The sequence below is a fragment of the Ranitomeya imitator genome, chromosome 7 (assembly GCF_032444005.1).
Source record: "Ranitomeya imitator isolate aRanImi1 chromosome 7, aRanImi1.pri, whole genome shotgun sequence".
Taxonomy (NCBI): domain Eukaryota; kingdom Metazoa; phylum Chordata; class Amphibia; order Anura; family Dendrobatidae; genus Ranitomeya; species Ranitomeya imitator.
The window spans coordinates 47,064,578-47,088,471 of record NC_091288.1 but is presented as its reverse complement, the minus strand read 5'-3'; the positions used below and the strand labels follow the sequence as shown (position 1 = coordinate 47,088,471).

The 23,894-nt window shown below is 42.9% G+C and overlaps 1 protein-coding gene across 1 annotated transcript in view; it reads left to right on the top strand.

Moving 5' to 3' along the window:
* LNPK (lunapark, ER junction formation factor) overlaps positions 1-23,894 on the top strand; it is an 88,588-nt gene that overhangs the window by 51,346 nt on the left and 13,348 nt on the right. The window contains exons 7-8 of the mRNA XM_069733188.1: positions 15,848-15,931; positions 16,266-16,314. Of these exons, the coding sequence (XP_069589289.1) occupies positions 15,848-15,931; positions 16,266-16,314 (133 nt within the window). The remainder of the gene's footprint in view (positions 1-15,847; positions 15,932-16,265; positions 16,315-23,894) is intronic.

Below are 23,894 nucleotides of genomic sequence, written 5' to 3'. Positions count from 1 at the left end.
TAAATCTGTTTAACCCCTTAGATGCTGCTGTCAATAGTGACTACATCATTATAAATGGTTAACAGAGCATGGGGGCTTCTTCTTTGTCCCAATTGGTACCCTCATATCATGATTTTGTTGTCCTGATGTTTGCCATGGCAATTCATGGCCAAATAGTGGCCTTAGAGTCTGACAGCTGTAGTAATCTGTTTAGAAGTTAGAGACATTTAGGTGGTAAAAATACACATTTTCATTTCTGTCATACCACTTTGCATTAATTCCTGTAAAGCACCTGAAGGGTTAATAAACTACCTGACCGCAGTTTTTGATATGTCAGGGGGTGCTGTTTTTAAAATGGTATCACGTTTGTGGGTTTCCCAATATATGGGACCCCTAAAGTCACTTCAAACATGGATAAGTCCCTAAAAAAAATAAATTTCTTTGAAAAAATGAAAAATTGCTGCTACATTTTTAAACCTCCTAAACTGCTAACAAAATAAAATAATATTTTACAAATGGTCCTGATGTAAAGCTGACATGTGGGAAATGTTATTTATTAATGGTTTGCTGTGGTATGACCATCTGGATTAAAGGGATAATCATTCAAATTTAGAAAATTGCTAATTTTTTAACATTTTTCTCAAATTTTTGATATTTTTTATAAATAAACACAAAAAATGTTGAACAAAATTTACCATTATCATAAAGTATAATGTGTCACGAAAAAACAATCTCAAAATCACTGGGATTTGTTGAAGCGTTGCAGAGTTATTACCACATAAAGTGACACTGGTCAGATTTCAAAAATTTGGCTCGGTCACTAAGGGGTTAAGAAAGGGTAACTATTTGGGGGCAGTAGATTTATTTAATTCCAAAAATACAAGCTGCTCGTGCCAGATGATTCTCTGCATTTATTAACAGGCATCCCGCTACGAAGTGCCTTAAGTTGACCCTTTAGATAGTACAGAAAAAAAGTCTGGCAATGCCGCCCTTCCACTCTGAAGAGTGGATAGTTTGTTTTGGCCTGGTGCTAACCCAAATAAATGTGGATATCGGTGAAATTGAGATGTTAAAAAGGAATTGGAGACTCATACCGCCCTGTGCTTCAATATAGAACTAAAGTTGGATAGTAATATCATTTTGATTAAGTTTATTCAGCCTGACAGTGATAGTTTCCCTCACAATAAACTTGCGTTCCCCTTATTAGGTTATGCCAAACGTATTAGATAAAAGGTCAATTCTACTATCTCCCGAATATCAGCACCTAGATATTTAAAGTTGGTCACCCCGGGTAAAGATGATGGTGTTTCTGGATTATCAGCCGGGGCATAAGACAGACATAAGCGATGATTTATCCCAATTTATAGAGAGACCGGAATACTCACTTAATTTATCTATGGTGCATATGGCTTGAGGCAGGGTGTCCTTAACCTGGTCCATAAAAATGATCATATCTGCATGTAGTTCAATGTTATCAGTTCTATCTGCTATTGTAATACCTTTTAATGTTTAATGATGACCATATTCTTATTGTCAGAAGCAAATACCGTAATGCTGGGGAGAGAGAATAGAGTTAATGGATCCCTCTTCCCAGAGGAAACGGTGTGGAAGAAATATCTAAATCTTCCATTTTGGTTATCAGAAGCGGACTACTGTGTTATAAGTTAGCCAGCAAATTGACTCCATAACAAAGTGGTAGTTTTGGCGTTAGTTGCTGAGAAGATATACAAAGACGACAACTGATTTGGCTGCACCCCATGATACAAATGAATGTGCAACTGGACTGAACAATGCCCATGTTTCTGTAAGGGAAAGTCCACATAACATGGCCTTTAGTTATGGCTTTTGGTATAAGGAATAGTAAAATGTTGTGGTTAATCATCTAGCATCAAATGTTTTGTTGTTTTTCTAGAGGACCCACCTCCTTTTACCTGATCTAGGCTGTCAGGAACATGAGGTATTTGTCTATTATCACGCACCCTAAGCTCTGCTACATCCAAGAGTGGAAGACAGACACCCGCTGCAGATTCGACCCCCCCCCCCCCTTTCTTTTTTCTGCCTGCTAACACAGTGGAATCCTAAACCCTTCATTTTCCTCCTCAAGAATTTTTATGGCTCTGTGCTGCGGCAGACAAGTCTCCCTACCCTACTCATTCCCCCTCCCATCTGATACTGGCTAAAACTCATATAGAACGCATGAGCTTCTATTGTTCTTTGAAGGTTCTATATATTGGCACCGATCAAGGCTAGAGATATAAGGATTATATATTCCGGATGTCCATCGAGAGATCTATAACCCCCTAAAATCGCTGGAAGCTAAACCCAATGAGTGCAAGGAGCGGGTTTCTCCGTATGCGGGTCTTGTAACTACGCCGTGTTTACACTTTAAAGAATCGCCCCGACGTGGTGCACATCCTGATCATTGTGTCTTTCATATACAAGGTTCGTACCGCGAGCTAGGCATAAAAATGGGTGCCATAACTCTAAGAAAAGGGGGGGATTCAGCCTCTAAGTGAGGTCACCACAGGGGGAGGGCTTTGGTTTTAGGCTAGGAAATAAGTGAGTGAAGCCGCATTCTTCACCTGTCTTATCTGGGGTCTAGCTGCTATACACGGGTGATGCATCTGGATATATGCTCGCCCTTCCCCCACAGCACACGGTCAGCCATGAGATGATATAACATAACGAAATTTAAGTGTTTTTCAACTTTAATCCCATTTTATTTGTAATTGTATTGTACATCTGATATTTGCTGTCTTTATAATATCTTTTTATACCTCTGCAAACACTGCCTACCTGTTTTGGAGTATATTACTAGCTTGGCTCTCCTTGCTCTATAACATACGGTCACGTCCTCTGAAGTGCTCTACTAATCTGGGTTGGCTCCGGACCCGTTAATAATTAAGAAATCGGAGCTGGTGGCAGTGGACTTATCCTGTGCGGTTGGGAGTCTTTATAGCGACTGGCGGCGTGGATAATTATTGTTCCCGCCTGAGTGGGAGTATTTACATCACCCTCGATGCAGTGTGCCCATTAGCCAGTATAAAGGAAGGCAGCCTTTCCGGCGACTAATTATCGTAGGTGCAATACCCGGTCTGACCTGAGGGTAAGGGGGGCGCCAGAGCTGCAAGTTCCAAACAAGAGCTGGGAAGTGGGATATAGATAAATCCCCTTCAGAAAGAACCAGGGGCAACCTAACAACCTCTGTTCATGACAAATTGGTGTGAGTGGTGGGAATGATACAGGTATCCGAACCGTGACATAGGCTATAACTCCTATTTCGTGCCTTCAGAGACTCTCTTGAAGCCATACTTATTTTTCACACTTTTGACATAAACCTAAGTCTTATGACAAAATTCCAATTCTACATCCATGCTCATACATTTCTGAATGATTGAATTTCTGATGTGTGCGGTGAGCTGAGCGCCCAAATCGACACAGATGTCGGGGGACATTAGAATTGGGCATTTTTAAATCCAAACCCTTTTTTTTTTCTTTTGTTCTTCCTGGAGATAAGCCACCACTGAGATGTCTTTCCATGGCTTGTTCTGTTCTCCACGTACAGAACGCAGGCACCTTCAGCCAAAGCGTAATGTTATGTAATAGTCAGGATTACTTTAAGCTTAAAAGCAGTTTAGGTTCCATTAATAGCTTTGGATTAAAAGAAGAAAAAAAACCTTAAAGAGAGAAAGTATAATGTACTGTACAGAGATGGCTAAAGAGTTAAAACTGACACTAATTTTGTTTTTCACAAAGTTTGCTGCTTGTTTGTTTTAGCTTGTCAGATGTTTCTATGGTTACAGAAATACAATTATCAAAAATGTCGTCATAACTTTTTAAACTTTTCTTGATAAATGCACCACATTTGTTAACTCTTCTTTTTCAAGACTTTTGCCCTGGCAGGTGGATATCTGCTTCTGGGCCAACTCCTGACTGATGATCCTCCACTCTTACACCCAATGCTTGGAGTTTATCACAATTGCTGTGCTTTTGTTTATCCAAACTGTTTTTGAGGATTGACTAGAGGTTCTCAATTGGATGGAGACTTGGGACGTTTCCTACCATAGACCCAAAATGTTAGGCTATGTGCCCACGTTACATAAACTCTGCAGAAATGTCCACAGCATTTCCGCAACGCCCTGCCGTGGGTAAAACGCATGTGGAATTCAAGCGTTTTGCAAGAATTGTTAGCTTGCAGAATGCTTGCGCTTAACAAGCGATTTGAAGCATCGCTTGGAAAAGTGACAGGTTGGTCACACTTGTCAAGCATAGTGATTGACAAGTGTGACCAACTTTTTAGTATTGATGCTGCCTATACACCGCTGAGAGGCGGGAGGACTTCGGGGGCCATCAGAAGGGAAGTACATCCCTATTTTTTTTTTAAAGGGAACCTGTCACCCCGTTTTTTGAGATTGAGCTATAAATACTGTTAAATAGGGCCTGCGCTGTGTGTTCCTATAGTGTATGTAGTGTACCCCGATTCCCCATGTATGCTGAGAAATAACTTACCAAAGTCGCCGTTTTCGCCTGTCAATCAGGCTGGTCAGGTCGGGAGGGCGTGGTGACATCGCTGGTTCTTTCTCAGCTTTACGTTGGTGGCGTAGTGGTGAACAAGCAGCGCGCGATCTGCGCTGTCATCCCTTTCGTCGGTGGGGGCGGCCATCTTCCTGGGGCCGCGCGTGCGCAGATCGAGTGCTCTGCTGCACGGGGCTTCAGGAAAATGGCCGCGGGATGCCGCGCGTGCGCATTAGAGATCGCGGCAACCATTTTCCCAAAGCCGAGATGCAAACTCGGCTTTGGGAAAATGGCCGCCGCGATCTCTAATGCGCACGCGCGGCATCCCGCGGCCATTTTCCTGAAGCCCCGTGCAGCAGAGCACTCGATCTGCGCACGCGCGGCCCCAGGAAGATGGCCGCCCCCACCGACGAAAGGGATGACAGCGCAGATCGCGCGCTGCTTGTTCACCACTACGCCACCAACGTAAAGCTGAGGAAGAACCAGCGATGTCACCACGCCCTCCCGACCTGACCAGCCTGATTGACAGGCGAAAACTGCGACTTTGGTAAGTTATTTCTCAGCATACATGGGGAATCGGGGTACACTACATACACTATAGGAACACACAGCGCAGGCCCTATTTAACAGTATTTATAGCTCAATCTCAAAAAACGGGGTGACGGGTTCCCTTTAATTTTGTACCCAGGGCCTGAATGAGAGTCTCCTCTCCTCCAAACCCTGGGTACCATCCGCACATGAAGCGCTCACTTTACGCATGGTGGGCATAGCCACATGCGTAAAGTGAGCTTTTCAATGCAATGCTTTTCAATCGCCGCGATTCCGCAGAAATAATGAACATGCTGCGGATTTTTACCACTATGCGATTCCGCAGAAGGAAAATCCGCAGCATGGACACAGCAGCTGCAGAATCCCATAGGAATGCATTTTTTAAGCGTTTCTGCTGCAGCAGAAACGTATAAACGCAATGTGGGCACACAGCCTTAATGTTTTGTTTGCCGAGCCAGTGCGTTATCGCTTTTGCCATGGTCTCCACCATTCTGGAAAAAAGCATCGTTCATCACCAAATTGCTCATGGATCATCGGGAGAAGTTCTTGGAGGATGTTTAGATCAAATTCTTTATTCATGGCTGTGTTCTTAGGCAAAATTGTAAATGCGTTCACTCCTAGGATGAAAAGCAACTCCACATATGAATGGTCTCAGGATGCTTTACTATTGGCATGACACAGGACTCATGGTAGCACTCATCTTCAATAATTTTTACAGATGTCCAAAAGGGTCTGAAGGGGGCTTCATCAGAGAAGTTACCTATAGTCCTCTGCCTTCCTATACTTGTAGTTTCTGCTGAATGTCAGTCTGTTCTTGATGTTGCTCTTGGAGAGATGTGGCCGCTTTGTTGCTCTTCTGGACACCTGGCTGCCTCCAAAAGCCTTTTCCTCACTGCCTGCAGATTTAGGCTACGTTCACATTAGCGTTACGCTAATGTGCGTCGCTGTTGCGTCGGTGAAGCAGCGGCGACGCAGCGGCGACGCGCCCCTATGTTTAACATAGGGGACGCGTGCGTTTTTTTGTTTTCGTTTTTCGACATGTGCGTCGTTTTCGACGCTAGCGTCGGACGCACGAAAATGCAACAAGTTGCATTTTTCGTGCGTCCGATTTTTGTCAAAAAACGACGCACGCGTCGCAAAACGCAGCGTTTTTTGCGCGCGTTTTTGGTGCGTTGCGTCGCCGACGCACCGGCGCGCAACGCTAATGTGAACGTAGCCTTACCGCTACCTACCTGCCTGCTGCCATTCCTGAGCAAGCTCTGAACTGGTGATGAACTGATCCTCTATTTGACTCCTCTGTAAGAGTCTGTTGGGGCACTTGATGGACTTTTTAGGGCACCACGAAGCCTTTATTTATATTTTTTTTTACAGCAGTTAAAATTCACTTTTAAGGATTTGATCCCATAAATTGTTTTAGCATCAGTGTCCTTGCCTGTTAAGGGTGAATTGTGCAACTTCTTCAAAACGTTATCTGCAGAGGTAAATGTTACTGCAGATATTGTGGATCTCTGCTGCAGAGATGCTAGATGGGAACCTTGGACATCTGATTTAATGAAAAATGTAAGATATGCTATGTTTTTTCATGTGATTTATGTCTTTCTACATGTATAATCGTCATATGATTTTTATCTCTCTATCTCAGTGATCCAAATGCACCAACACATGGCCAAACTAGGCACTGGGGATTAGAAAATGTAGAATTGCTAATACTCAAACACCTTTAGTTGATATAACCCATATATCCTTTCTAATTGGAAAGAGGGGCGATAATAAGTAATGTTCCTGGGGTTCAGTGGCGAATGTACAATGATGACTAACAGACTGTGTTCTTCCCAAGATCACTTGTAGACTTCCTCTTTGACCCCTGTAAACTTAATACTTTCTATTTTAGCTGCAGCAATCTTTTAAAGGGAACCTGTCACTAGGTTTTCCCAATATAAACCAAGGTCACCACCTCTTTAACGACTCGTTAACATGTTAATATTTTTGATCAGTATTTGTTATACCAAAACCAGGAGTGTCTCCAAAACACAAAACAGGTGTCAATGTTTCAATTATAGTTTTTCTCTGCAAGTTCCACTTCTGGTTTTGGAATACAAAATACTGATCAAAAATACAGACGTGTGAATGAGTCCTTAAAGTAGTCCCAACAACCTGCATATAATCCCCCAACCCCTTTTGCTTACCCACAAAAATACCTTTTTACGTTCCCCTTATATGGCGCGGTCTTGTCTGATGGGCACCTCGCCTCCTCTTTCCACGCATTCGTCACCCTCTTGCCCTGCTTCTTGTGGATGTCCTACGTCATCCTCGGAGTCCCTTAATCTCGCTCCTAAGGCCAGAACAAAGTACAGTAATGCGTATGCGCCAGGAGACGACAAAAGTGCTGTTGACCCGAAAGTAGATGGCACAGGCGCTTTACAGCACTTTTACTTTGCCCTGCTTAAATCGGAGCAAAATGCACCTGCGCAGGAGTGTTATTGGGAGCGCCGAGTGGATGACACAGGACGCGTTTTCCACATGAAGCCATACTGGATGATGGCAATTGCAGGAACAGAGGAGGCGCCGAACAAGACCAGCAACATATTTTTTTTTTTGATATGCCGAGGGGGTTGCCGGCTTTTTTTATATTATGTGTCTAGATCTCCATCTCCTGGTGACCGGTTCCCTTTAACTTTTACACTGCCAAGGTACCATTGAATCAATTTAATTTAACTGTGTGAAGCAAGCTACTAATATTTATACATCGAAATTGAGAATAGGATGGAGAAACTTCATTCACAGCTTCTTGGAGTCTAGCAAGTTTTTTTTTTTTCTTATTTTTTCTGCACCCGCTGAAAATGAAGCTTTAACCTTTAAAGACAAGCCGGCAAGTTTCAGAAATGTTTTCCTCTTATTGAGTTTTCACAGCATTTGGAGCAAGCTAATTGCTTCTGCTAATAAATAATCTACAATCGATGCTGACAGCAGTTAATTGGCACTGAGACTTTATTCAGCAAAGCGCTTGGCTAACGACCTTCTTTAAATTAATAGCATTAAATGGTACGAGGAAATAAATCTGAGGAATTGCCTGTCATTTGTTGTCATGTCTAATAACTTCCGATAATGATGGCTGATAGATTTTTGCAGATTTCATTATTGAAGTTGCTGCATGTAATTATTCTCCTCATTATATGTAAACAATTAGCAACATTTGGTGTTTCCTTGCAATAAAGCCGTTAAATACCAGCGATACATTTCTATCGTTTTTCTTTTAAAGGGCTGAAGTAACGAAAGATCTGAGAAAGGAACACTGCTCTGTATTACGTGAGATGCCTGTAGAGCAGGCATGATTTCTGGAAATGGCCTAGATTCTACATGATTATTGTGAATGTTTTTCTGGTTCAAACATGGCTGTATTGCGCTCACACTTAACAAGTATATGGGTTATGTACTCCATATACATTGGACGACTGACCATATGATGCATATTGGGGTCTCCTGTCTCTCTCCGACAGATGAATGCCAGATAGTTAATGAGTTGTGGTCTCCATTCTGATGAATTTTGCCCAAAAAAATAAAAATTAACAAATGCTGCAAGATGAAAAAATGATGTGACGTTTAAAAATTTTTTTATACCGTATCTATATATAATTTTTTTTAAAAATTGCAAATTATGAATCGAGCCCACAGTATTTTTGTTTTTTGTTTTGGGATGTTTCTTTTGTATTGTTGGTTTTTCCCAACCTATTATGGTGCTTGCACCTTGTAGTGTGTACTGTTTGCCACATTTCCCTTTTGTAAATGTGAATTAAGTTTTTCTCAAAACTGGAATGATAGGAAAAGGGACTTAGTTTATTATTATTATTATTATATATATATATATATATATTTTTTTTCTGCTTGAAGTACAACAAGTTTATGAATGCATTTCTATATAAGTCGGCAAAAAGTTGCATAATTATAAATCAGGCCAATACTCTTTTTATTTAGCAACCCGACCTATTTTGTGAAATAGGTTAATCTGATTCTCTTACTTCATATTACAAGCAGCTGTGTCCTCCTAATAGCTGATTAAACCTTTTATAAACAGCCATGTCCTCTTCCCTTTTTAGCTGCTCTATTGGGTACACAGGGCATATTAGTTTATGTATGATAACTAGCAATATTCAGATTCCTGGTTGAAGGGAGGTAGGTTGTTGCATTATTTGCATCTTGCCAATTCACTGCTTATCGGGATGCATTTGTGCAACAAGCCATCATGTTAGTGAATCTGTTCTAATCCTACAGATCTAAGCACAAGGCTTCATTTACCATTCTGATGCTGTGTGGAATTGTAAAGGTACCGTCACACTCAGCGACGCTGCAGCAATATAGACAACGAGCCGATCGCTGCAGCGTCGCTGTTTAGGTCGCTGTAGAGACGTCAAACACAGCAGCTCCAGAACGATGCAGGAGCGATCCAGTGACGTAACGGCGACTCTTATCGTTCTCGCTGGTTGTTAGCTCCATGTAAAACATTGCTGGCATCGTTGCTTTTGATGTCAAACATGACGATACACGCCGGCCTGACGACCAAATAAAGTTCTGGACTTCTAGCTCCGACCAGCGATGGCACAGCGGGATCCAGATCGCTGCTGCGTGTCAAACACAACGAGATCGCTATCCAGGACGCTGCAACGTCACGGATCGTTGTTGTTCTGGTTGCAAAGTTGCTGAGTGTGACTGTACCTTTAAGGTACCTTCACACATAACGATATTGTTAACGATATCGTTGCTTTTTGTGACGTAGCAACGATATCGTTAATGAAATCGTTATGTGTGACAGCGACCAACGATCAGGCCCCTGCTGGGAGATCGTTGGTCGCTGAATAAAGTCCAGAACTTTATTTCGTCGCTGGACTCCTGCTGACATCGCTGGATCGGCGTGTGTGACACCGATCCAGCGATGTCTTCACTGGTAACCAGGGTAAACATCGGGTAACTAAGCGCAGGGCCGCGCTTAGTAACCCGATGTTTACCCTGGTTACCATCCTAAAAGTAAAAAAAACAAACAGTACATACTTACCTACAGCCGTCTGTCCTCCAGCGCTGTGCTCTGCACTCCTCCTGCACTGGCTGTGAGCGTCGGTCAGCCGGAAAGCAGAGCGGTGACGTCACCGCTCTGCTTTCCGGCCGCTGTGCTCACACAGACCGTACAGGAGGAGTGCAGAGCACAGCGCTGGAGGACAGACGGCTGTAGGTAAGTATGTACTGTTTGTTTTTTTTTTTACTTTTAGGATGGTAACCAGGGTAAACATCGGGTTACTAAGCGCAGCCCTGCGCTTAGTTACCCGATGTTTACCCTGGTTACCGACATCGTTGGTCGCTGGAGAGCGGTCTGTGTGACAGCTCTCCAGTGACCAAACAGCGACGCTGCAGCGATCAGGATCGTTGTCGGTATCGCTGCAGCGTCGCTTAATGTGAAGGGGCCTTTAGTCTCCCAGTTGGTACATCCCAACTTTACCAGATTTTGAGCTCACAGTGGAAAAGTGAAACAAAAACCTGAATTCCTCTAAAGACGTGTGCACACTAGCGATTTTATCATCTGTGCTATCTGTGGCTTTCATGGATTTCACTCGTACCTATGTTCTATGGGGCTGTACAAATGTCTTTCTCGCCACTCCTTGGACTTCTTAAAAAAATTTGGAACGTGTCCGATTTTAATCGGAGTCTTGGATCAAAATTGGCAATGCAAGTTTGAGTACGTGAAAAAAAAAAAAAAAAAAATCAGACGCGCACTCGGATGACATTCAAGTTCAGCACAATTTTCACGGACTAGCAGAATGGAGAAGGTGGAGAAACTGTCTTTTTTTTTTTTTTCTGTCTTCCCTCCACGTCAGAACAAAAACTGATCAAACTCTGATCAGAATAATCGCGCTTTTTTTTTTTTCTTAAAAGAATGTGGAGAAACCAGTTGTCTGAACCTACACTAATACTGATAAAAATCAACTGGTTTGCTGATGACATGTTATGGTATTTGAGAGAAGTGTAGTATAATTTCATTAACTGCACCTTGTATTTTTTTTCCAAAACTGATGTGTTCTCTTTAAAGAACCCAAAAAATTTCAATAAGTTGCGCCATTTTGGTAAATATGGAGTGACTCTAATTGTGTATATTAGGTGGCTCAGTAGTTTGCACAGCTACTCTGCAGTACTGTGGTTCTGGGTTGTAATCGTACCAACGATTACATCCTTATATTATCCCAGTGTTGATTTCTTCTGGGAAATGGTGGTGTAATTGAAGTGAAAATCTCAATTAATCTGACTCTTCTTTTATATAATAATAATAATTAAAAAAAAATTCTGATAGTTTAGGATATTAGGTTGTAATCGGAGCAACAGGTTTTATGCACTAAAAGCATTAGGCATTTTAAATGTTAATGGAGAATAATTCTAAGCTAAGGTAAAGTTACATTAATACATGATTACGGTACTTTTGAGAACTTTCTTGATTTGTTTGCACCCCAGTCGTTTTCATGTTCTGTTCCTAATTTCACGGTCATAGTCTATTTTGCATACCGTTGCGACTATGCACGTCTCTTAAAGGGGATATCCAATACTTTTATTAATGATGGCCTATTCTTAGGATTGGTCATTTAATACCAGATTGGTGGGGGTGCAACACTCGCCACCCCTGCAGATGAGCTGTTATCTGTGCCAGCGGCAGTTGGATGTTGTTAAATGCAGCTCCACCAACTTCACAGGGGCTGCAGCGGAGTACTGCAGATTCTCCCCTATTTATTCAAATAAGGGTGGATATGCAGTTCGCATCCGTGACCACTATGCAGTGCACTTGATGTAGTTATGTTGTGCAGCTCTGTAACTGATCACCTCTGGCTAGCACCAGGTACAGTTGATTGATATGCATGCTGCTTTGCACCTGGTATTGTATTGATGACCTAACCCAATAATGGGCTATCTGTATTAAAGTACCAGGCAGCACCTATAATTAATTTGGCTCATCTTACTACAGTCCCTTTTTGTATTTCTAGCCTTTTAAACTACCTGAATCTGATTTTTCAGTGTGACAGCATGCTGTTGTCTTGCGGTTAAATTTGACTGTTTACTTCATTATCTACATCCAATCACTTGCATACTCGTATCGCCTACAACTCATAAACTAATGTCTCTGATTCATTCCCGTCTTGATTACTGCAACTCGCTAATTGTTCTTCCCTTCACTAAACACTCCCCTCTCCAATCTATCCTGAAGCCAGGCTCCTTGCTATCCAGCTGCTACACTGATGACTCCACTCTGTGCCAGTCATTGCACTTACTGCCCATCTGCTGTAGAATACAGCATAAACTTATCCCTCACCCATGGTGTTCACCGCACTCTCTTGTCCCTCATCTGTCTACTGCCCCGCCTGTGCTCCCTGTTCTGCTAATTAATTTAGATTAGCATCCTCCATAATCTGAACCTCCCACTCCTGTCTCACAGACTTCTTGTGTTGTGCCAGTTCTGTGGAATATTCAACTTCAGACCTTACAATTTTAAGGGTATGTGCACACGTTGCGGATTTACTGCGGATCCGCAGCGTTTTTTCCCTGCAGAACCGCAAGTGATTTACAGTACAATGTAAATCAATGGGAAAATAAAAATGCTGTGCTAATGGTGCGGAACATTCACACAGAATCCGCAGCGGATTAAAAAAAGGACCATGTCAAGTCTTTTTGTGGATCTGCAGCGTTTCTGCACCTATTCCATTACAGGAAAACGCAGGAGGTAGAAACGCATGAAATCCGCAGTAAAAACGCACAAAATCCGCATAAAGTCCAGATTTTGACCTGCATTTTCTGCCAAGAGATGCAGAATTCGCACAGAAAATTCCACAGGCAAATCCGCAACGTGCGGATCTGCAGCAGTTTCCCATGAGTTTACAGTACAATGTAAACCTATGGGAAACAAAAAATGCTGTGCCCATGCGAAAACGCGTTTTATTTTCCGCAGCATGTCAATTCTTTGTGCGGAATCTGCAGCGTTTTTTACACCTGCTCCAATAGAAATTGCAGATGTAAATCCGCAGCGGAATCCGCAATAGAAAACTCCGCAGGAAAAAACGCAGCGGTTTTGCCCTGCGGATTTATCAAATCCGCTGCAGAAAAATCCGCAGTGGACCATTCTACGTGTGCACATACCCTAAAAGGTTTGTCTCCCAAGACATTTTATCCAAAGGTTGTGATAAACATCTGGTAGATGCAAGTTCCACCTCCTGTACTCAATGACGGTCAGAAAGCACCCTGAATAGGGAAGTCAGGGGCCCCATTTCTGATGTAGATGTGAAGCCAAGCCATAGGACTTGCATTAATCCATTGTCTTGCATGAAACAACCCTTTAATTCCCAGAGTTTTAAGCATGCCATTAAACCACATCTAACTGGTCTGTTCTCAAGTCCTACAATTTTCTTTGGTAGAGGACCATATTGTTTCCCCCCCACGATCCATGCACTCAGTCGCACGGTGTACCTGGACATTATATACAGTGGGTACGGAAAATATTCAGACCCTTTAAATTTTTCACTTTGTTTCATTGCAGCCATTTGGTAAATTCAAAAAAGTTCATTTTTTTTCCTCATTAATGTACACTCTGCACCCCATCTTGACTGAAAAAAAAAATGTAGAAATATTTGCAAATTTATTAAAGAAAAACTGAAATCACATGGTCATAAGTATTCAGACTCTTTGCTCGGTATTGAGTAGAATCCCCTTTTGAGCTAGTACAGCCATGAGTCTTCTTGGGTATGGTGCCAAGTTTTTCACAACTGGATTTGGGGACCCTCTGCCATTCTTCCTTGCAGATCCTCTCCAGTTCCGTCAGGTTGGATGGTGAACGTTGGTGGACAGCCATTTTCAGGTCTCTCCAGAGATGCTCAATTGGGTTTAGGTCAGGGCTCTGGCTGGGCCAGTCAAGAATTGTCAGAGTTGTTCTGAAGCCACTCCTTTATTTTAGCTGTGTGCTTAGGGTCATTGTCTTGTTGGAAGCTGAACCTTCGGCCAAGTCTGAGGTCCAGAGCACTCTGTAAGAGGTTCTCATCCAGGATATCTCAATACTTGGCCGCATTCATGTTTCCTTCAATGACAACCAGTCGTCCTGTACCTGCAGCTGAAAAACACCCCCATAGCATGATGCTGCCACTGCCATGTTTCACTGTTGGGATTGTATTGGGCAGGTGATGAGCAGTGCCTGGTTTTCTCCTCACATACCACTTAGAATTATCACCAAAACGGTCTATCTTCGTCTCATCAGACCAGAGAATCCTATTTCTCATAGTCTGGGAGTCCTTCATGTGTTTTTTAGCAAACTCTATGCAGGCTTTCATATGTCTTGCACTGAGGAGAGGCTTCCGTCGGGCAACTCTGCCATAAAGGCCCGACTAGTGGAGGGTTGCAGTGATAGTTGACTTTGTGGAACTTTCTCCCATCTCCCTACTGCATCTCTGGAGCTCAGCCACAGTGATCTTGGGGTTCTTCTTTACCTCTCTCACCAAGGCTCTTCTCCCACAATTGGTCAATTTGGCTGGACGGCCAGGTCTAGGAACACTTCTTGTGGTCCCAAACTTCTTCCATTTAAGGATTATGGAGGCCAGATCTGTGCCTTGCCACAATTCTGTCTCTGAGCTCCTTGGCCAGTTCCTTTGACCTCATGATTCTCATTTGGTCTGACATGCGCTGTGAGATCTTATATAGACAGGTGTGTGCTTTTCCAAATCAAGTCCTATCAATTTAATTAAACACAGCTGGACTCCAATGAAGGAGTAGAACCATCTCAAGGAGGATCACAAGGAAATGGACAGCATGTGACTTAGTGTCTGAGCAAAGGGTCTGAATACTTATGATCATGTGATAATTTGTTTTTTTCTGGGTTTTTTTCGGTCAAGATAGGGTGCAGAGTGTACATTAACCTTTGTCAGGCTGCATAATTTTACAACGTTAACAGGCTGCAGAGGTACAATTGTACCTTCATATATATTTTATTGAAATTTGGCCAATATATTCTGAACCAAAACTGCAGAGATGTCACGAAATTTCAGCCCTCTACGGCTTTTCGAAAAAAAAAGTTATTGCAATTTTAAAATGGAATAGTTACAATTGTACCTACTCAGCAGGACGAAGGTTAATGTGAAAAAAAAGAACTTTTTTGAATTTACCAAATGGCTGCAATGAAACAGAGTGAAAAATTTAAAGGGGTCTGAATACTTTCCGTACCCACTGCAGACATTGGAGGACAGGCTCATTCAGCTTTACATGGATACTCCTTGTTGTGAAGATTACTGAACAATACAACACAAGTACTTTTTTTTTCTTCTCCCTTTATCACACCTGTTTCTTCAATGGATTGTAAACTCTTGTTAGCTGGGTCTCCCCTCCTCATTGAATTGTGGAATTATGTAGTACGCTGTAATGTCTGATATGAGTTGTATATGAACTGATTTGTAAGGTGCCGGCGATTTTATGTTGGTGGTATATAAAAGTTCCTATTAAATCATAGTTATAATGCATTCAGTCCAATGTGTACCATATTGTTGGCTGTGGGAAAAGGTACTTCATCTGGGCAGTGGATTACAGGTGTGGATTCTTCTGAGCATGATGTTTTCCTGTACGGGAATTCTAGGCAAACTCTACAGGGAAAGATATCCCAGAGTATCTGTTTCTTGCGCTGTATACCTGTTTTCCTTACCATTTATCTCCATACATTTCCTTGCTGTTTACACAAAATGGTTTTACTTAACAACTTTTGTATGAAATAAGTCTTCAAGCCCGATTTTATCTCTTCATATCTCAGCTTGAGGAAGTGATGGAGAAAGAAACTTACAAAGCAGCTAAACTCATTCTGGAAAGGTTTGATCCAGATTCAAAGAAAATAAAGGTGAGTGTAGAGCGTCAAGATCGTATTGAAGGGTGCAAAGGATAGTGCTACCCTATCAACTGTAAATGGTAACTTTTCTTCGTATTTTTAACCTTTTGTTGCTTATTTGGGCTCTGAAAAAAATGTTGACTTTGCAAGACTATCCCCTTTTAAATCATAATGTATATTTAATTACTCCTATCTACTTCCAGGCAAGCGTATATAACTTGCATGTATTGCAATTATTTTTTATGAATATTTTTTTTTTCTGTTGGGCAGGACATATATTTTTATTTATTTATTTTTTTTACTAGTGAGTTATTCTAATTATTTTTATTTATTTTTGCACTTGAAGGAACTTGAAACTCCTGCTGGAATACCGAACACTCCAAGGCAAGGTCAAGGTACTTATCTATACTTGAATTGCGCCTTATGCATAAGAACGGTGTAAGTCAGTGTTGCCGATAGTAACCATTGAGATTCGACTTGCATTCCTTAAACTACGGGTATGTATTAAAGGGCCACTGTCACCCTCTCCAGCCGTTATAAACTAAAAGAGCCACCTTGTGCAGCAGTAATGCTGCAGTCTAGCAAGGTGGCTCTTTTAGTTTTTGTTTCTGTTATTCCCACAATAAATGTATTTATAATTTTGCTGAAATACCTGTCTTTGTCCATGGAGGCGGGACAGAAGCCTCCTCTTAGAAGCGCCCAACTGCCGTCAGTCATCTGTTGGGTTGATTTTCGCCGCCCCCTCAGCGCTGTTATTGTGTGAATTCCGGCGCCTGCGCTCTGCTCTTCTGCCTTGCGCAGGCGCATAGAGCATTTGCCGTCCTAACGCTGGTGCCGGGTTCCGTTCTGCGCCTGTGCGGCCACCCTGTTACTGAATCCCCGGCTGGGATTCCTGGGCATGCGCACTGCGCTTCTCAGACGCTCCCCAGGTCCCCCGCCTTTCAGCGTTGCCGGAATATAAAGGTATCCTTGCCGGCGTTTGGAACAGCCGCACAGAACAACGCTGGAAGGCGGGGGACCTGTGGAGCGTCTGACAAGCGCAGTGCGCATGCCCAGGAATCCCAGCCCCCCACTGTGCATACTGCATAAGACAGTGCGGGACGGGGATTCAGTAACAGGCTGGCCGCACTGACCGCACAGGCGCAGAAAGGAACACGGCACCAGCGCTCGGACGGATAATGCTCTATGCACCTGCGCAAGGCAGAAGAGCAGAGCGCAAGCGCCGGATTTCACACACTAATAGCGCTGAGGGGGCGGCAAAAATCAACCCAACAGATGACTGACGGCAGTTGGGCGCTTCTAAGAGGAGGCTTCTGTCCCGCCTCCATGGACAAAGATAGGTATTTCAGCGAAATTATAAATACATTTATTGTGGGAATAACAGAAACAAAAACTAAAAGAGCCACCTTGTTAGACTGCAGCATTACTGCTGCACAAGGTGGCTCTTTTAGTTTAGAACGGCTGGAGGGGGTGACACTGGCCCTTTAAGTTCACTGTGAGCTGGTTTTGAAAGTTTATGAAAGATTTTTTTAAAAGATTCATGAGCGCTTTTACGTCAGAAAATTGAGAAGGAGCCAGGGTAGTAGGGCATGTCTATACATGTTCATCAAATTCATGGCTTTTTACACCAGACGTTTTACTCCAGCTTTGTTTAGGGGAATGTTGAGTGTTGCTCATTGATAGGATGTTGCCACCAGCAGTGCCTAGAAATTGGCCATACTCTTCCTTCCCTTTCCCTTAGGCTGGGTTTCCATTGCGTTATGGGAACGCGCTTAACGGACAGCGTTGCACGGCGAAATTAACGCCGTGCAACGCGTCCGTTAGCGCGCCCATTCACGGCAATGGGAACGCGCAGCACTAGCGCGTGCCATGTTCGGCACGCGCTAGCGACGCGCCGGTGTTTCCTGGCGCGCCGCGGACGCTGCTTGCAGCGTCCGAGGCGCGCCCGCGGTCCGTTCCCCGCTCTCGCAGATCGGGGATCTGCGAGAGCGGGGACGTTACCGCGACCCCGGGACGCGGCCACAGTAAAAACATTGCGTTAGCGCAACCCGCTAGCGCTAAACGGGTTGCACTAACGCAATGTGACCCTAGCCTTAACCTTTTTTCCCACTGTTCCTACTGTGTGTGTGTGTGTGTATGTGTATGTATATATATATATATATATATATATATATATATATATATATATATATATATATACATACATACATACATACATACATACATACATACATACATACATACATACATACATACATACATATATATATATATATATATATATATATATATATATATATATATATATATATATAGATATAGTGTTGTATCCCCTTCACTTTAAAAAAAAACAAAAAAAAACAAAACTATAATGTGGCAAAGAATTGCTCATACTCAAGCTCCAGCATCTAAGGTGTTAATTACGCCAGGGACACAGTGCTTATGGTTATCAGCAATAAAGAGCCACATACTGATGAGAAATAAGAGCTTAATAAACCGGCTGATCTGTACATATGGCCATCCTCTGTGATTGAAAACTTTGTGTTTTGTATGTTAGGACACTAATGCCGTTCACTGGCAAAGTATAAAGGTCATTAAAACATGGTCTTGTACATGTGCTCCTAAGTGACACTGCCATGTCCTTGTATAAGATCAAAATGGTTACGATGAAATTACTGTGAACTTTGGAAGAATATCTCTGGACAATCTTATGCTGAGCATTTGATACATGTATGTACTTGACATTTAATTATGTTCTTCATCAAACAGCACGTACTCGGCATGTATACGCCTCTAGCAGTACCAGAGAATGCCTTTACTAAATTAAATTAATGCTTTTCTATTGTAGCCTTTTTTTTTTTTAGCTATATAGACTATCAATGACCTGTGTAAGATATATTAAATTCAAGCTCTTTTAAAGGTTATTCCCAACATTACAAGTTATACTCCATCCATACAACCAGGGCTGTGGAGTCGGTAAGCCACAGTTGCGACTCACTCCTGGATTTTATCAGGTTCCGACTCAGACTCCGACTCCTTCATAAATGGCCAATTTGTAACAATAAATTTACTGTTGTCAAATATTAACATCGTGCTTATTCAGTTTCTCACCATCATATAAGTAATCAGACCACTTAGAGCAAAAACTTTATTTATTAGAATATAGCAAATAACTTTTATAAACTTTTCTAAACTCTTGTAAGTAAATATGCAATAAACACTTATGCAGTTAATAAGAAGAAATCTATACACTGTCAGACATAATGTTTTCTATCTTGAGTGATGGTGAAATGTTCAAATACAGCTGATTTAATGTGACGCTTCTTTGACATTCTCAGGTTTTTAATTCTGCATTCACAATCCAAATGACAATTGTTTTTCCTAAAAACAATTGTACAAAATTGCCAGGTCGTACAACTGATATAGTGGTCAGTAATACTGTAACGGTACCTTCACACATAACGATATCGTTAACGATATCGTTGCAACGTCACGCTAACGATCTCGTTATGTGTGACAGCGACCAACGATCAGGCCCCTGCTGGGAGATCGTTGGTCGTGGGGAATGATCAGGACCTTTTTTTGGTCGCTGACCACCCGCTGTCATCGCTGTGTTCACTTGTAACCAGGGTAAACATAGGGTTACTAAGTGCAGGGCTGCGCTTAGTAACCCGATATTTACCCTGGTTACCATTGTAAAAGTTAAACAAAAAAACAAAAAGAAAAACCAGTACATACTCACATTCAGATGTCTGTCACGTGCCCCGCCGTTCGCTTCCCTGCACTGACTGTCAGCGCCGGCTGGAAAGCAGAGCACAGCAGTGACGTCACCGCTGTGCTCTGCTTTACGGCCGGCACTGACAGTCAGTGCGGGAAACTGACGACGGGGGACGTGACAGACATCGGAATGTGAGTATGTACTGTTTTTTTTTTTATTTTTTAACTTTTACAATGGTAACCAGGGTAAATATCGGGTTACTAAGCGCGGCCCTGCACTTGGTAACCCGACGTTTACCCTGGTTACCCGGGTGCTGCAGGGGGACTTCGGCATCGTTGAAGACAGTTTCAACGATGCCGAAGTCTTTCCCCGGATCGTTGGTCGCTGGCGAGAGCTGTCTGTGTGACAGCTTCCCAGCGACCACACAATGACTTACCAACGATCACGGCCAGGTCGTATCGCTGGTCGTGATCGTTAATAAGTCGTTTAGTGTAACGGTACCTTTATTCCTCATGAACTCGGTTAACTGATGCAAAGTTTGTTTGAAAGGATAATACTTCTTAAGGTACCGTCACACATAACGATATCGTTAACGATATCGTTGCTTTTTGTGAAGTAGCAACGATATCGTTAACGAAATCGTTATGCGTGACAGCGACCAACGATCAGGCCCCTGCTGGGAGATCGTTGGTCGCTGGGGAAAAGTCCAGGACTTTATTTTGTCGCTGAATGGGCGCGTGTGACGCCGATTATAATAAATAATAATCTTTATTTTTATATAGCGCTAACATATTCCGCAGCGCTTTACAGTTTGCACACATTATCATCACTGTCCCTGATGGAGCTCACAATCTAGAATCCCTATCAGTATGTCTTTGGAATGTGGGAGGAAACCGGAGTGCCCGGAGGAAACCCACGCAAACACGGAGAGAACATACAAACTCTTTGCAGATGTTGTCCTGGGTGGGATTAGAACCCAGGACCCCAGCGCTGCAAGGCTGCTGTGCTAACCACTACGCCACCGTGCTGCCCTAATTCAGCGATGTCTTCACTGGTAACCAGGGTAAACATCGGGCCGCGTTTAGTAACCCGATGTTTACCCTGGTTACCATTGTAAATGTAAAAAAAAAAAAAAAACACAGTACATACTTACTTTCCGGTGTCTGTCCCCCGGCCTCAGCTTCCTGCACTGACAGAGCGCCGGCCGTAAAGCACAATTGTGACGTCACCGCTCTGCTTTACAGCCGGCCGCTCACTGTCAGTGTGGGAAGCTGAGGCCGGGGGACAGACACAGGAATGTAAGTATGTACTGTTTTTTTTTTTTTTTACATTTACAATGGTAACCAGGGTAAACATCGGGTTACCAAGCGCGACCCTGCGCTTAGTAACTCGATGTTTACCCTGGTTACCAGGGGACTTCAGCATCGTTGGTCGCTGGAGAGCTGTCTGTGTGACAGTTCTCCAGCGACCACACAGCGACGCTGCAGCGATCGGCATCGTTGTCTAGATCGCTGCAGCGTCGCTTAATGTGACGGTACCTTTTACAGTCTTCCTCTTCTGAGTAGCAGCTGAGAGATGCTTGGAAGACGCACACCAAACATCTAGTCTAGAGGAGGAGCGTTACTACTAAGAATTTGCAACACATTTTCACTTTCAGTTTCATACATTTGTAAGTAGGGGGGTTGGGGCAGCATGAGGTTAACCAAGTATAAGATTAGATAAGGGCAGTGGAGAACAGTGACACACAAGAAGTAAGAAATGTCTCTATCTCCAGCAGAACTGGTTATCACTGTTGTTCATAGTTTGATAGAACATATATATTTGAGTAACATTTATAAAATTCATATGAAAGTTCAATTATGAAATATTAATACATTTTTTTTTAAAGCTGGAGTCGGTACATTTCTACCGACTCCGACTCCAACCAAAACGAACTCCGACTCCGACTCCACAGCCCTGCATACAACCCCAGTGATCCTAAGAGCTCTGGATTTATGGAACTCCTGAGGGTTTGAAACAATTCTAGGCCGGTTCTTTGCAGAGTCCCATTCCCATAGCGCCAGAGCCGTGTTCTTGGGATCACTAGAAGATGTATGGCTAGAAGATACGATACGATACACTTAATTGATCCCGTGGGAAATTATGGTATTACAGCAGCACAACTTAAATCATAAAATCATAAAATGAATTACTTAATTGACATGACAGTGGAGTTGACAGAAGAACATTATACATTAGAATAGGACATACACAACGAGTGAACTGAAATGTAGAGAAATAAAGTAGGCATTTACCATGATGATTTAACCCTAATGTTATTGTTGTACATTCCCATGGCAGTTGGCACAAACTATTTCCTAAATTTGCAAAGAGGATTTGCAATTTTGGGAATATTGTAAATTGATTTTGTGTGTGGCGTTAACTCCCCTCCCCAAACCCTTTTAATCCAGATTGGTAACTATTAGAGATGTGCGAATTTGATTGGGCCAGGGCTTCTTCGGCAAGCTATAGCGCTTACCGAATAAGCTGCAGAGGGACCCCGGCTTCCTAGATCACTCCGGCTGATCAGCTGTTAGGCCCCGCAGCTGCATGTGTCGCAGCTGTGTGACAGGCACAACATATGCATGGAGATCTCAAGAAACAGGCTCTCCGTGCATGTGTCGTGCCTGTCGCAGCTGCGACCCATGAAGCTGCAGAGCCAAACAGCTGGTCAGCTGGAGCGATCCTGGAAGCTGGGATCCCTCTGCAGCTTATTCGGTGAACGCTATACCGTGCCGACTAAGCCTTGACCCGATCAAATTCGCTCATCTACTTTTCATAGTTTATCGGAATTTTATTTTGAGCGCTATGTTTAACAAAAAATAAGTCTTGGCCTTTGACCCCCCCCTCCCTTTTTTTTTTTTTTTTTTTTTTTTTTAAATGCACTATATGTTTCCAGAGAGATGTGACTTCATTTAGTACTGATTCTTATGGTCTTCACAAGGGGAGTGTCGCTCTCGGTTTAATGATGCACAGTAGCCTATAAGCATGCCCCCATAGTCTTGTGAGCAACTCTCTTGGTAAAGCCAATAAAAAATTGCTCACATCTCTGGTACTTTTTGGCGGTCATTAAACAAGCAAAACCCTGAAACACCTGAACCCTCAGGTGAGCAGATAGAATAAGACTAAAAATTGGCTACTTTTGACCTGGTGACAAGTTCTCTTTATCTACAAGTTGATTGCACAGTTCTATGAAATGTACCAAAAGCTTACTGTATATACTCGAGTATAAGCCGAACCTCCTAATTTTGCCACAAAAAAACTGGGAAAACTTAATGACTTGAATATAAGCCTAGGGTGGAAAATGCAGCAGCTACCGGTAAATGTCAATAGTAAAAATAGATACCAATAAAAGTAAAATTAATTGAGATATCAGTAGGTTAAATGTTTTTGAATATCCATATTGAATCAGGAGCCCCAAATAATGCTCCATACAGTTCATGATGGGCCCCATAAGATGCTCTATACAAAATACGCCCCATATAATGCTCCATAAAGTTTGATGGGCCCCATAAGATGCTCCATACAGTTCATGATGGGCCCCATAAGATGCTCCATATTAAAATATGCCCCATATAATGCTGCACAAAGGTTAATAATGACCCCATAAGACACATTTGCCCCGTATTATGCTCCACAAATGCTGATTATGGCCCCGTAAGATGCTCCATAGAGATATTTGCCCCATATAATGCTGCACATGGCCCCATAAGATGCTCCATAGAGATATTTGCCCCATATGTTCTTGCTGCGATTAAAAAAAAAAAGACATACTCACCTCTTGGGCCCCGCTGTGTCTTCCCCGTCCTCTGCACTGATGATCAGGCACAGGACGGCGCGCACACGAACGCGTCGCTGCAGAGCACGGGGAAGATACAGCGGCGGCCGTCGGGGGAACAGGTGAATATTGCGCACTGTTATACTCACCTGCTCCTGGCGAAGTGCAGTCCCTGGTTCTCCAGGGTCGGCAGCTTCTTCCTGTATTGAGCGGTCACATGGTACCGCTCATTACAGTAATGAATATGCAGCTCCACCCCTATGGGAGTGGAGTGGGGTCCATATTCATTACTGTAATGAGCGGTACCATGTGACCGCTCACTACAGGAAGAAGCTGCTGGCACCCAGAGAACCAGGGACCTGCAGGGACCGCGCCAGGAGCAGGTGACTATTATTAGACAGCTGTCGCTCCCCCTCCCCTGCCGACCCCTGGGTATGACT